Source organism: Netta rufina, assembly GCF_964035555.1.
Source record: "Netta rufina genome assembly, chromosome: 7".
NCBI classification, from domain to species: Eukaryota; Metazoa; Chordata; class Aves; order Anseriformes; family Anatidae; genus Netta; species Netta rufina.
In genome coordinates, this window is record NC_140130.1 from 11,434,736 (window position 1) to 11,449,722 (window position 14,987).

Below are 14,987 nucleotides of genomic sequence, written 5' to 3' on the forward strand. Positions count from 1 at the left end.
TTACTTTGATTACTCATGATTATTTGAGAGGGATACATTAGATTCCAAAATATTTAACATACTTCAAGGTCATTCTGTATTTAGTCACGTTATAGTACCACTCCTAGACAGCAGGCATGCTTAACTTTTCATAACTTTGGTGTCAAGACTCAGATTAGACTCTTCCCTAATTACATACAATTTCTCATCTTTTTGCGTTGTTTGAGCCCTTTTTACCATTGCTTCAGTTTAATTCAATTCACTTACTCGCAATAAGCAACAGATCTAATGCATAATATACAAACTCCACACCAATTTACATGCTTGCATAATAAATACTTCTGAATTATATTCATCCAAACTAAATTAGATCCTTGTCCTAATTTGTATTCCATTTCTCCATTCTCAGGCAGTTCGTTTTTAGTATCCAATTTCAGTAATCAAGCTAAAATGACCTCTACACACTGAGGGCCATCATCACCCTCCACCCAATCAATTACTTAAAATGGCATTCTGGCTTGAAACACCCATGTACCGAGTCCACTGTAACCATATGAACAACTGAGGTTGCTCCTACACACCAGCCAAGCCTACAGGAGCATGACAAGTAAATCCCTTTAAAACACCCTGAAAAGGGAATCCTTTCTGCTAGGAAAGGCAGTGCCTCCCATGAACTGAATGTGCATTATAAGCAATTTCCTGTAGCACAAGCAAGAAATGGGACCCTTCCCCTCACACGACAAAACGTGTGTAGGTTTGAAGTGCTGCTGGGTTCACTGTCCGCTGCCTCTAAACTGCATTCAGGGTAAATGAAGCTTCTCTGAGTGTACTCCGTCAGGAAGTGGGGAAAAAGAAAGCCAGAAGGGCTACAAGTGTCATCATCCATGCCATTCTGTAAAAATTACTCAAATGATGTGAGACAGCTCTGTCTGTGCACGCAGCAAGCCATACGGTGGTGCTTAAGCATGCAGATCAACAAACCAAACCCACAACTGATACACAGGAAGAGTTACAACTAGGCAAAGCAGTGCTAAGTGAGTTAAGTTTCCAGATGTTGCTTAGTAAGTGTCCTCTTCAGACTTGCTGTCTTTCATTATAATTACCCTCCTACATAAACTGGAATGGATTCTTATCAAGTACATTTTCACTAGCATGCTTCTTTCTCACCTCAACAAACACTGCTCTCATTTCTTTTTATAGAGCATTCAGTTTCACAAAACACTATTTTTGCAGAATTACTGCTGTGAGCACCCATGCAAACTAGCTGCAAGTAAAACTCAGTTTATCAGCAGAAATATAGGCTTGGTCTCACAGAATTAACACTGATAAATCTAAAACTCAGTCCAACTAAGATGTGATTCAGAACTCTCATGGGAAGCAGCCGAAGTACAAAGAGTTCCTTCAGCAAACTTAGCAAAGAGCAGTCAAGTATAACATTTTGCCAGAGGAACAAAGACACCAGCTTCTATATTTATAGGTGAGATTACTTACTTGCAGATAGGTTGTCTTTGTAAAACAGTGGTTATTTACCCAAGTGAGATTTCTTTGCTTTAAGTGCCACGTGCAAGGTACTTAAAGTATCTCACTGAAAACTGATCTAAAGACCATGGCAATAAAAAAAGCACCATCGGGTATACTCAGAATGGAACTCTACAGAAAATTAGCTCGAGGAAGATATCCTCCCTGCTATTCTTGCACAAGGAGGCATTCAAGTGACTGCTGTGGGGCAGACAAGGGAACAGATCCAGCTTGAACTGAAAGAAGAGTTTTAACCTTCATCAGCTCACTGAGCTGGCCACAAGAGTGGGAAATCAGGCAGCTGAGAAGCAGCAATGCTAACTGAAAGTGCTCCTGGGGGAGAGTGAGCAAGCCAGCTAGTTCAAAAGAGAAGCATGTAAAAGTTTGCCTTTCACTAGGATCTGAATAACTTTTAAGCAAGAAAAATGACTGGACTACCCAACTCACTTCTGTGTCATTGAGTCACTTATGAGATATGACGCATAAAAGGTTGGATGGAAACATACACAAAGCAGCTCAACTGTACCCCTTTGAACAGGAAACTAAACTAGCAGCCAGTGCTTGATCATTTCCTGCTTTAGAACTGAAAAAATCCAGAGCATGAACACACCACACTGAGCTTTAAGCTCTACTCACAAGAGTTAGGATACTGATGCCAGATCCCAAGCACCAGACAGACAACCACTTCGCTTAAACACTACCTGTTCCCAAGCACCCTTTGAATTCCTTTAACTATGCTATGAGGATCACCTACAAACAGAGAACTTAGCACCTGGTTTGTTTCTCCTATTGAGGTTGTAGCTGAACACAGCTCCTGCAGTAGGACCCTTGCACACAAACCATGTCAGCCTGTTTCAAGGTCCAGTTAGAAGTTATTGGAATGTATTCCCATTGAATTCAGTTTCAGCACGCATAAAATGTTACTCTTAAGAAAAACACTCTCTCCAGCCCCTGGCCAATAGTATTTGTCATCATAGCTCCACCCACACCAGACTAATCTGCAGCCTACAGCCTTTCCTTCCTTCCTATCCTTGTCTCTTTCCAGACTTTTCCTCTTGGGGTCAGGAAACAACCTGATGGTGGATTCTTTCCTCTTCCTGGCACAACCCTGCTGTTTTAGGTATTCATGAAATACAACATAAGCTGCAAAAGCCAAGAAACCCTGATAGTAGCTTAGTTGTTCTATTACTTTCCGAAAATAAACTCTGGAAAATAATTTCAAGCTTAAGAGGTTTTTTTTTGCCCATCATCTTCACGTTCAGCACAAGGCCCCTACAAGTCACCTATAGTACAAGTGAAAACTTTTAATTCTCCCCTACCCAAAACCCTTACGAACCAGAAACAAAGCTACAGAGAATTAGAAGATAAAATCAAGATGACAGCAACTGAAACCTATTTCACTCTCTCCCCTCAATTCATTAGAGGGGCAATCAGTTTACACACAGCCTAAAAGGCTTCAGAAGACAAAACCACATATAACCCTTCACTCAAATAGCCACATCCTGGCCAACGTATAATTCTTGGGCTGCCCCAAAAAGCCTTCAACTGCAGACAGAAAAGCAACTAAGGCACTTCCTTTTACTCCAGAGGCCTTCTAAAGCAAAAGCCAAAGGCTCAGAGCAGTGCTGCACAAGGCAGGGCCCCACCCGCCCCGCTGACTCCTCTGGGCTCCCACAGCACAACTCAGGCTCCCTTTGCAGAATGACTCAGTGCGGCAAGGTGCCAGAGCCAGGCCCTTCCTCTCTCACAGCACTGCAATCTTTTAATTTCAATATACCAAATGAAGCTACTGAGCAGGAAGAAGGGGGGCGCCGAAAGCAGCTTTGAAGCTCAGCAGGAGGTCTGGCCTTGCTGCATGCCATAGGGTGGTTTCACCAAAACTTCTGAGCATCCACTGCAGGGCTGCAATCCTGCCTCAACACTACTCAAAGGAGTGTATTTGGAGAAGTTTGATCTTATTAGCATGATTAAAAACCAAGAAAACAAAGGAACTGCACATTAAACTCATGTCCAAGACCAAGCCTCCCAGTGACTTCCACTCCCTTTCTTAGAAGGAAAAGCAAAGCACAAAGCACAGAGAAATGATTCTGGAAGCCAGTCAGACAACTCAAGACCATCGGAACTAAGGCTCTACTCTCAAGTTGTGCACATGGAAAAAAAAAAAAAAAAACACACTTTCAAATACAGATTTCTAAAGGATGACAAAGCAGTGAGCTTGCCATTATTAAAATATTGTAACAGAATCATATCTGCCCCTTTAAGTTCGGTATTTTTCCACTCATCATATGAAATGAATTTGAAACATGACAAACTGAAGAAAACCAGTCACCCATGGAGAAGTCTACATATCCTGTAAACTAAGACACCACATATTTTGAAGTTCACCAAGTTCACTTTTATTCTGAGATACAGCAGGGAAGGTAACAACAGAAGTACTGCATCTTTAGTAAGCACAACAGAAAGACAAACACAGTTTATCTATATTTACATGTAGATTAGCTAGCATCATATCTCTGAAAACAACTCAAATGGGCAAAAAGGCTGTCCACATAGCCAAGGTGTCATCTCTCATGCCCGTTAGTGGCCACCCTCATTCTGAGGAAAAAAAAAAAACTCACATGGAAATGACAGGACTTAAAAATAACGTAGCCAAACAAGAGCTGACTTTGGGATCAATTTCCAAATCCAACTCCAGTTTGTAGAAACAAACCATCTGTCAGAGGAAAGGTTGGACCACCTCTTTCAGCCCCAGCCTGAGGCACTGGATTCAGCAGGGCTCCTGGGCCCAGCTGTGCACCTGATCCAGTGCAGCTGTGCTGCATCCACAGCATGCAACTTTAACAGCCCACCTGCTGGAGCATTCACATTTCTCATTCCAGCAGGTAGATTTGAGCAGTTTACCCATGAGTGCCCATGCACCTGTCCTGCAAATCAAAAAATCTTGATCAGAAATAGCACTGCCTCCTTAAATGCTGATTTTAACATAGTTACATTTCCCTTCTGATTTTTTTTTAGCCCACTCTTCTTTTAAGGCACATAGAAGCTTATTTACTTTGTTCTTCTACACAGCACTGATTTGTCCAATTAAATGCATTGCTAGACTCTCCATCTCAGCCAGCTTGATGTCATAGACTCTTGAACTACTGCATTGGCTAAGATTCATGCACTTGCTTATAAGAGTGCCTACCCTCCCACTCAATGTTTTTACATAGCCTGTTCTACAACTATAGCTGCCACACTTGCCAAAAGAGTTGTAGTTACACATAATCTACCAGGTCAGCCTGATGATAACTTTTCAGCAGAAGCTTTAGACCATTCACTGAGCAAACTACCAAAACTACTAACACCTGCAGAAGAACAATTCTTCCAGCAAAAACAAAAATCATCGGAAACCCATGAACTGTACTTCAAGTTCTCAACATTTTTGCATCTCTTAAAAAGATTCTCTATGGAAAGCAAAAATCCTTAGACTTTCATCATTAATTTCATGAGAATACAATCAATATTCAAAAACTTGAGAACTCCTCAGGAAATGAAAAAATGAATTCTTGCAAAAAAAAAAAAAAAAAGCAGAGACAAATGACTGATAGCATTCCCAATAAAGACAAAATAATTTTAGCTCTTTAAAGACTGTTTACCCACGCAGTACTTCATTATTTATTTGCTAGAAAGGAATAGGTCTAGCACAATCTTAATACATTTGGGGACAACAAAAAAAAAATACTCTGTCCATTTCACACATCTCTCACTATCTGTGTAAGAGCATCCCTTCAGTAACACAGTGATTTCTCTGAAAACCAGAACTTCAAAGAACACAGCCTAAGAAATACTATTTCTCATACAGCATTCTGCTACAGGTACATGGGAGTTGTACTATATAAGATGAAAAGTAAGTACAGAGCTGGTGGCATGAGGACTTAAGTTATGACACAGGAAGCTATGATAAAAGTACTCAAATGATAGGGGAAAAAATATCGCTTATGTTCAAACATTTGCTCTACGGCAATACTGTGGACAAGCAACACCTCACACCTCTTCTGCCCTGTTAGCCACGCAAGCCCCTAGGGCTTAATGCTCCAGTATCATGTTAAAACAGTGCACTAGTAAGCTAGTTGTGACAGTAGCAGAGTTCTGTGGTTTCCAACAGCATCCAGACATTTCAGTCTCAGAATTAACCTAGCCCTCTAACATTTTTATTAGGATGACTAAAGACAGCAGAAAATTCATGATTAAGAAGCTCACAAGATTCCTGGCTTTCCTCTTTGAGCAGTGATCCCCTACACTAAGGATCTTGCTTTGAACAGAAGACTGAGTCAGATGATCTCCAGAAGATCCATTCAAACTAGACTTTTCTATGATTCTAAATTAACTCAGAGTTTTGCCCATCACATACTCATATTTCAAAAAGGCTCATTCTTTATATACTACCAAAGCAGCCAAAATGCACAGAAATGCTAATCCAGTTTACCAGAACTTTGTGGGTTAATCAAGCAAACCACCGAGTCATTATTGACAAGTATGAACAAGATTCTGTTGTCTGTAGCTTACATTCAGACTTTTCCCTCTGAAGTTAATACAGATAGATTTAGTAGTAACTATCTAAATCCTTAACTTTAGGGTCTAGGAAGATGGGGTGGTTTGATGAACAGTGACAAAAAAAATCAGATTTATATAGTCTACTCTAGCACAAGTACTGATCTCAGATGAGTCAGGATGAAACGAAACAATTTTTACTCAACTTAAACAAGATGTTTCAACCACATACCATTCTTTGATTCCTACTATCTGACCCTACTTGCTTCGAAAAAAAATAGAAGTATTTAGAGAAGACTATGCAGACTATACAAGCATTTCAGCTCTGAATGAAAACATTAACCCAAGCTGCTAGCATTGGGCAAAGTCCCTGTACCTGCACTTCATCATGACTACCTATGCCTTACCATGACTTAAGCTTCCATTACTTCAGGTGTGAGCTCCTAATACCTGACCTACACATTCTGAAAAGAATTAAAAGGTTCAATTGATCAGTACCTTTGGCCTCACAACCCCTCAAAGAATACTATTTCTAATGCAAGGCTATATACTGACCTTTGAAGAGCTGCCTTTCCTAAGGTAGGTGCTTTGGTCATCTTGACCATCATACTCATCTAAATCCACACATCTGATTTTGCATTCTTTGAATTAACAGTAAACAAACATTATAGGCAAGCTAGTCCCTAATCAAGTATTTAAAGATGGCATCAGACAGCTTTGCTATCCTGGAAGCATAACCTTCAAGATCCTGATTACATTCTAAAGCCCCAGAAATGTGTTAACAGCCGGCAACTCCTTCCTTCTCTTCTGCAAACTGTACTTATAGCTGCAACACTCCAACACAAAGATCAAAGAAGATATGAAGAGATATATTTGAAGACACTTATATTAAAAAGGGAAGCAACCTAACATGCCACGTAAGTGCACTTAAGGACAGATTTAACCTTCACCCAAACACACAACCAGTATTTAGTGGCCTCCATCATCCAAAGGACAGAGGCCCTGTCAGCAACAACTGAGACTACTTTCTTTTGACAAATCCTTAAAGCAGATCTTTCCCTTCTGCATAAAAAAGACTATTATCTCTCCTTCACTCATTTATCTTCCATCTAATGGTAGGAGAGGAGGAAGACTGAGAAATTAGTATCCATATAATTTTCAGTAATAATGACTTTTGGACATGGGATAGGCTTCTGCAACTTCAGAACACCAGGGACACACACTATAGATCAGCTACCTGGTTTCAGTTAAAGATTTAGACACATTTTGAATGGAAGCACAGATGAAATTGAGGTACCCCCGAACTATTTGTTTCTACATTTTGTACTCACCCAGAAGATAATGTTGTAGCTGAAGAGCAGGTATTTGTACCAACAGCTAACCTCTGCATTAGAATATCGGTAATAGTGCATCTTCTATAACACAGCGCCTGCATAGAAGAAAAAAAATTGAAAGAATCAGTCAAAGATTTTAAGAACAAGGAATTTTTTCCAGATCTTTCACTCTGTTAACATAGGACTATTGTAACCTGTACCACATGTCACTCAGAAGTACGTTTGAAGTCAGCTCACAAACTTCCGCGTACCCCAAACTCCTTCTAAGTATTTATTGCTTAATAACTTTATCTTCTTTAAGTGCACTAACATGGTAACAGGGAGGGACACCCAAAAAGGAAACTGGCTATATAACTACCCTAAGATCCACATCAGCTTTCTCACTCCCTCAAAGCCGTTGTATTTACACAGACAGCTGCCTGGACTTTCGCAAAAAGTCTAAACACACCCTGTGGATTTTACATCCAACACCCCAGAGCTAGTAATCTGTTCCAAGTGGTTACCTGGAAAACTTAAATGTCTTTGGTGCTAAATACAACAGGGAGTTTTACTCCTTTCCATATTTTAATGTTTCTTTATCAAAACAATACACCACAAGAGGTTTTATTCTTAAGAAAAGCCACACCATCAGACAGCTGATCTGCTCTGCAGAGTTCTGTTTTCATGTTTCGTTATATGTGAGAGAGATAAGGTTCAATTGCAATTGTTGCTCAAACAAAATTGTTCAGAGAACTAAATAAAGCTTTTCATGTTGTAGCTAACCCACTTCTGCAGAAATGCCATGTATAGAAAAACAGAGGACAAGCTCTTAAGATGAAAGCTGGAAAGACAAAGCACTCACCCACCCAGCCAAGTTTCAGAGAACTGACCACGCAACAAACGCTGCCTACAACTGACCCCATGCAGCAGCTCCAGATTTCAACCCTCCATGCACTTGAGACAAATGTCTTACGGGAGGAAAACATTTAGGAAATGCCTGCAACAGAAGCAAGCAGAGAGAATTTTCCAAACACCTCATCGCTAAGAAACAGACTTCAAGGACTATGCTGACCTGGGCATCTACAGACAGCATGCAAAAACTAAGCCTAGCCTGCAAAGTCTGAAAAAGTGCCATGGAATGGTTAGCTGCAGATCACCACTGCAGCCATAGTTATAGGAAGGCAAATACATCTCTTTTAGAAAGCAATCTGTAACTGGGTGTTTTAAAAAAAAAAAAAAGACCACACACACACACCCCAAAAGAGCAGGGAGAGGAACAAATACCCGTACGTTCTTTATTGTAAGTACACTAGTGATCATTTTCCAGGACAACCATGAATTACTACTATCAGTGTCATCTTGGAAAAACTTGTTTTTGAAGTCTCATGACAGGCATTTCAAATCTTGCCTTAAGCCTTTCCCCGAAGCTAAAGCCACACATACACAGATAGGACACATGACAGACATCTTCCACCCAGGAAACTACGCACAAGGATCCCAGGTAGGCTTTGATTTTCCTTCCAGAGTTCTCCCTGTCCCTGGCTTGGCTTCCACCTGCAACCAAACCAAGTCCCTGCATGGTCCAGACACGTTCACCTCCTTTTTATCACCATCCAGAAAGTTTCTCGGCAGACTAACCATGAGATAGTTATCAGAAATGCAGAAACAGTGCAGAAAATCTAAAGAGAACATTTCAGTAAACACTCCATACTTTTACAAAGTTACGGGAAAAAAATAACTGGAAAGTCAGGTGACCTCATACAGCAAGTAAGACTGAAAGATTTGCAGACAATTTCTGCTTTTTCCAACCCAAGACAACTGCATGTAGATAAATTTTCAGATCCTACTGAAAACTGGCAGGTGTTATACTAGTTACACTGATCCACTTGATTGGAAATTGATTAATTTATATATAATAAAGCCAGACATCACCTAAATAAGCTTTAAGATGATACCTATGCGGTTTGTTTTAGACACATCCACAGGCAATTCTAGACAGCATCTTGAAAGACCCTTCAGCAACAAAATACTCTGCTCTCTCTTTCATAGAAAACTCCAAGTTTGAAACACTTTGGTTAAGGCACAAAACTTCTCTTGGTTGAAACGAATGTCACATGAATGCAGAAATATGCATGCTACCAGAAGTGCATTGCACTGGGCAGAGGAGCACTTGTCCAGCACTCAGGATGACTGCCTGGCAACCTCACCAAAGAGAAGCAAGAGCTCAATTATCCTGAGGTGCATGCTCTTTAACAGCAACATCCTCAAAAGCTTATCAGTTTGTTATTGTTAAGAAACACAAGCACAAATGTAGATGAATAGAATTTCAGTATCACCATGTTTTTATATCATTATGTACTTGATGCAGCCTTTTAAAATGGAGCACTAGTGAAGAAAGCTTGCTTAAAAGCTACTATGAAAAGTTGAGAAACCTCCATATGAGATGGAATAAAACTGAGTTTAAATAAGAACTGAAACTTTTTGCCGTGAATAGCTCTAATAAAGAGACTGTATGTGCAAAATAAACTACTAAGCTGGTTACAGAGAAACAGCAGAAAGATTAAAGGATGTATTGCACATTCTCACAGAAACAATATTTGCAAAATTTCTCATGCTAGGGTATGAATATTCACCATTAGAACCTTAGCTCATTATTTCGATAGTACAAAAGTTGAATCCCATTCAGTTTTAATCAAACACTGACAAGTTTTGCCATCCAAAAACTCATCCTATTACTAGTTTGTATGGTCACAGTTCATTTATAACAAGAGCCCAATAACTACAGACACACCAGCAAACACACACAACCTTTGCACTTCAATAATGGAAGTGCTACTTTATGGCAGTACGGGCAATAACTGGAAATTACTTCTCTAAATGTAACCCAGTCACACGCATAAGCTTAGTTTTGCAACACATTCTTAAGATATAGACAGTTCCATTTCCTCACGCCCTACTTCAACTTCAGTTGCTGACATTTTCATCCCATCCAGCTTCACAGGCAGCATTTATGCATCTTACAATTACAAGACATTACAAAGAAAGCCTGCTGGACACAACTTTCCTAGCATGCTTTTCTAAGCGTGCTACTGAGAGAACACTAGAGAAGGAGCAACCAGTTGATTTTCCCAGCTTTGAATCCCTTAGACTAAGTACATAGCTACATCTCTAGCTCTAAATGGCAACTCATATTTTAACAATCTAGGTTCATACACTTGAACTAGTCAGCAAGTGTGATAGATCTGGGGAAAAGAGGGAGAAGATAAGATGCTAGGACAAAGCAGCAGAACCTCACTAATCTGAGCCATGTTCAAGTCTCCGTTTGCCCCAGCACACATCACACAGCATACAACACACAGCGAAGTGTCTCACATCACTACATTCCTTAAAAACAGGGTTCAGTTACACAGACTAAGAGCCTGAAGGTGCAATCTGAAGCAGAAAAGCAAGCATAGCAATTCAGGAACCAAAATACAAGCGCAGTCTGGTCTTACTTTGTTAGGTTGCCCTCTTCAACACAGATTTGCATCCAATTATTCAAGTTCCAGCTGCAGAGAAACTCAGCACCAGGAGCGTCAGAAGTGTCCTTACTGATAAGCACTGTTGCCTGCTTAAGTCATCACTGACCAACAACTTGTAACACATCTCTCTGCATTTCCCCATACAACTGGGGAGGCGCCCCAGCCATACCCATCATAGGACTGTCACAGGATGAAAAAGGAAAGTGATTTTTTATTTGCTCTTTATTTTTATTCATGCTCTGAAATGGCAGGGGTCCGGTACAACCAGCATGGGTTCTTTGTTGCAAGAAGCTGTCCTACAACAGCACATGGTTCCTGAGACAGATGTTTCCTCCTGAAATACCTATATTGAAAGCAGATTTGACTTACTGCATTTGCTAATCCACATCGGGAGCCTTTGGTTCTTCTTGACAGACCACCAAATGCTATACGGAGAAGTATGGTCCCTACTGGTGTGGGACTGACATTCTGACATGTGACATCTGAAGTGTAGGTATGTTTGACTGTTTTTTTCCCCAACCCTACATATAAAGAGGCCAAACAACCCACTCAAAGCCACACAGCCACCTTTCCCATGTTTATACTAAAAACAGTCATGAGTCCTAGCGTAGGAAGGATCTGTTATCAGACAAAAATCTGCTACCTCTGTACTTCATGTACTTTGCATCACAGGCTGCATAACTATGGTTAGTGATGCTACAAAACATTGGGAAGCTTCAGGCAGCCTGTAGGCAGCACTGACTAGTCACTTTCTCTACTGCATTTCTGACAAAGTCACAGTGTCTCAGCTGGCAGTTATCACACACTCATAGCAACAGGAATTTCTAAAATTAAATATAGAGCACAGCTGCTTTGGTAGAATTTATAACTTTGTTTTCAGCTTTAACAAAGAAAAGAAGTTGTCGTTCATCAAGTGAATGCTGCCATTTGAAAAGCATTTCTACACCCACTCTTCCACTCTTACTTTCCAAATACTGTAGCAGTGATACAGTCTATAGACTTTAACCCTTACAAAACAAAGCTGTGATGTATTAACCAATCTCCTGTGGATATGCAAGGAAATCCTCAAAGATAAGATACCAATGTAGAACAGGCAAAAACTGGAACACTAATATGCATCTCTAAGCCTAGGTCCACAAACTCTTCTGAACCTCAGGAGGCATTATAGCTTTACCAAGCAGACCTAAGCCACGCTCATGTTCCAGTTAAAGCCAGCGCTGCCACCGCACCAATTCCTCCTTCCCTGTCCCATCGTGCAATCCACAGCCACTCCTCATCCTACTCAACAGAAGGGGACCAGCAAGTCAACCCCGCAATTTTGTCAAACATGCTGAGAAAGCAGACTTGAGCCTCTCAACCCACCTCGCTAGAGTCACACGGATGCCAGCAGTGCAGACAGTCAGGTGGCAGCACAAGGACAATGCTGGGAGGCCAGAAGCAGCACCAGCTCCTGAGTGTGCCCAAGGTAATTCGGTACCACTGCAGTGCTCTCTACACGAATATCACAGACAACACGACACGAGGCTAACGCATGGAAATGGATGAAGCTGGGGGACACTGTACAGAAGTGAGGCATGAGGAAAAAAAAATAATTTTGCTGGTTGTTCCCTCCCCAGCCATCATCCACCAATACAAAGTATTGGGTCCACATGAACCTGGTGAAGGAAATGGACACAAGCACAGCACAGCAGAGGAGTGGGAAGAATTTTTTACCATACAGCAAGAAATGCACGTTGGCCTATTGCTTCTTTAGGTGTGCCTGGTTAACTCCACTATGCCATCAACACCAACACCCTAACAAAAACATTACTTCATTCATTCAGGTCACTGTTATTAAAAATAAGCATCATTCTCTTGGAGGTGCTCACTTAATAGTCTTCTGTGGTTGGGTTGTTTGTTTGTTGGCGTGCATGCTTGTGAGTGAAGTGGAAAGATGGACATGTCCCTGAGCAGGAGCAGCTCAGGCTTTCTTTGGGCCTTTCTGAAAAGGGCACAACCAGGAAACACCTACAGACTGCTCTTTCCACATCCCCAGAGAAATTGACCACAGTGAGTCACCATGATCAGTACAGTAGCAGGTGCTGGGTGTCAAGTCTTCATGTGTAAGGACTGAGCTTGGGGAACAAAAAGAAAAAAAGTGATTGAATTTACAGCTCTTACACAGGCTAAACCATCTCTGGAATGGGAGATAGCAGCACTTTGATGATTCAAGAACTCTGCAAGGCTGTGTCATCTTTATTTAGTAATTTTGTTTCCGAGGAACTCTTACAAGGGCCTCTAAAGAAATACACATTTCTCTTAAGGAGCAAGGGTATATAAGGGTATATTTATTTCCGCTGCAACCCAAAAGAGCAGAGAAACATCTGCTCATTCTTAGAAGAAACCTGAAGATTATTCAACAAAAGGTGTGGTTTTTTTGTTTGTTTGTTTGTTTTTTTTTAATTTTTTAACCTGAAAGACTCATTATGCAAGGCAGACATGACTAATAGGTTATCCCTCTCTATCCCTCCTTTCTTAATAGAGAAATAATGGCCAAAACAAATCTTTGAAGTTAATGGAAAATACAACCAAAGCCAGACAGATTTCTCAAAACATCATCTTTTGGGGCTCTTACTTCTGTAGTATGCTGGAGAGTCAAAGTCCTCACACTGTTTGAAGAGTATTTCTGGCCCAACTTGTTCCAACATATACTCCACAACAATCCTCAGAACTGACCCAATCCCCTCTAAGATGGGAAGAGCTTCAGCTTTCAGTGACCAGGCTTTACTCACTGCAGCACAAACTGCAACTTAAGAAAACTTGCAAGGAACAGCTATCAGTGCTCCCAAACCCAAAACAAAGCAGCAGCAATTCAGAAGAGCCCCACAGAAGTTCTGCAGACCACTGACATTATGCACCTGCTTATGGCGAAACCAGATGCTTTCATGCAGACAAGCTGAATCAGAAATACCATGTGAAAGTACTCTGAACTCAGACTAACATTCGGAATACAGACACCTTGAATTCTGAAAATATACACAAGCATTAAGGAATATAATCTGATAACCTCTTCCGAACTGCCCATTTGACTAAAAAGCCACCAAATCTTTGGCATAAAAGCACCACAACTGCAATTCAGGGAACCATTCAAGCTATTACTCACAGGATATTAGATCTACTTATTTTCTTAACCTAACAAAAATACAGGAAAGGAAGACTTGAAGAGAGCACACAATCAGCAGTCACTCCTGCAGCAATCAAAGACCACGAAGGGAGGACAAGAGCACTTGTAACAATCACTTCCCACAACTCTTCACACAGAAGCTACCAAGAGATACAGTCAGCTGGTCCTGCTCACACACTAGTGAAGTCTTTTTTCCTACTTAGCTACAAAAGCTACCAGTATTTCTAAAAAAACAAACCACACACACACACACAAAAGCAGCTCCAGAAATTTCAGTTTTTCATCACCAAAAACGAAGCCCTAGTCAGAATGAGAACTAACACTACCACAGAACACAAGCAGTGACTGTGAAGATTCAATCTGCAAATATTTTCTACTGACACTGAGGAGACAGAGGCACAACTTGACTCAGCCATGTACTGAATTTCACCAGGTTTATGGTATTTCTGCTCTGCTGACTTCAGGTTCGCTGCAGTAGTAAGTGAACAGATACAAACTGTCTGCTCCAACATTCAGCAGCCCTTGACAAGGAACACCAACTACAGCGGCACCTCTGACCCCGCTGAGGAGCAATCTGCTCAGAGGAGCTGAATGCACATAAAGCATCTATTCTGTATGCTGACTTAAAGCAAGAGACAGCAGGGGAAGCAGAAAGAGAAAGAAACATCACAAGTAAAATGAGTCCAAAAGTCACTGGTTTTCTGAACACAGGCAGGAGAAAGTTCATTTCATAAGCTCATTTCATGATCATTTCATAAGCTGTCAGGCTCTATTAATATTTGAGAATTGCAAACAACAGCAAGAGTGTAAGATGTAGGCTGCACTGACCTTATCTTCTAAAGCACTATGGAATAATCCACATTCACAAAAGTTAAAACTCAGACTGATTACTAGGAAAAATTAAATCTACACTAGACACTTACAGCTCAATGAATGGCTCATTAACCCCTTGGAAGTGTC

At 40.8% G+C, this 14,987-nt stretch overlaps 1 protein-coding gene across 2 annotated transcripts in view; it reads right to left on the bottom strand.

Annotated features, from left to right (window-relative positions):
- The window catches only part of TSPAN14 (tetraspanin 14), a 42,609-nt gene that overhangs the window by 20,769 nt on the left and 6,853 nt on the right, over window positions 1-14,987 (bottom strand). For both annotated transcript variants that reach the window (XM_084289801.1, XM_084289802.1), the window contains exon 2: window positions 7,362-7,459. In XM_084289801.1, the coding sequence (XP_084145927.1) occupies window positions 7,362-7,442 (81 nt within the window). In that variant the 5' untranslated portion in view covers window positions 7,443-7,459. The remainder of the gene's footprint in view (window positions 1-7,361; window positions 7,460-14,987) is intronic.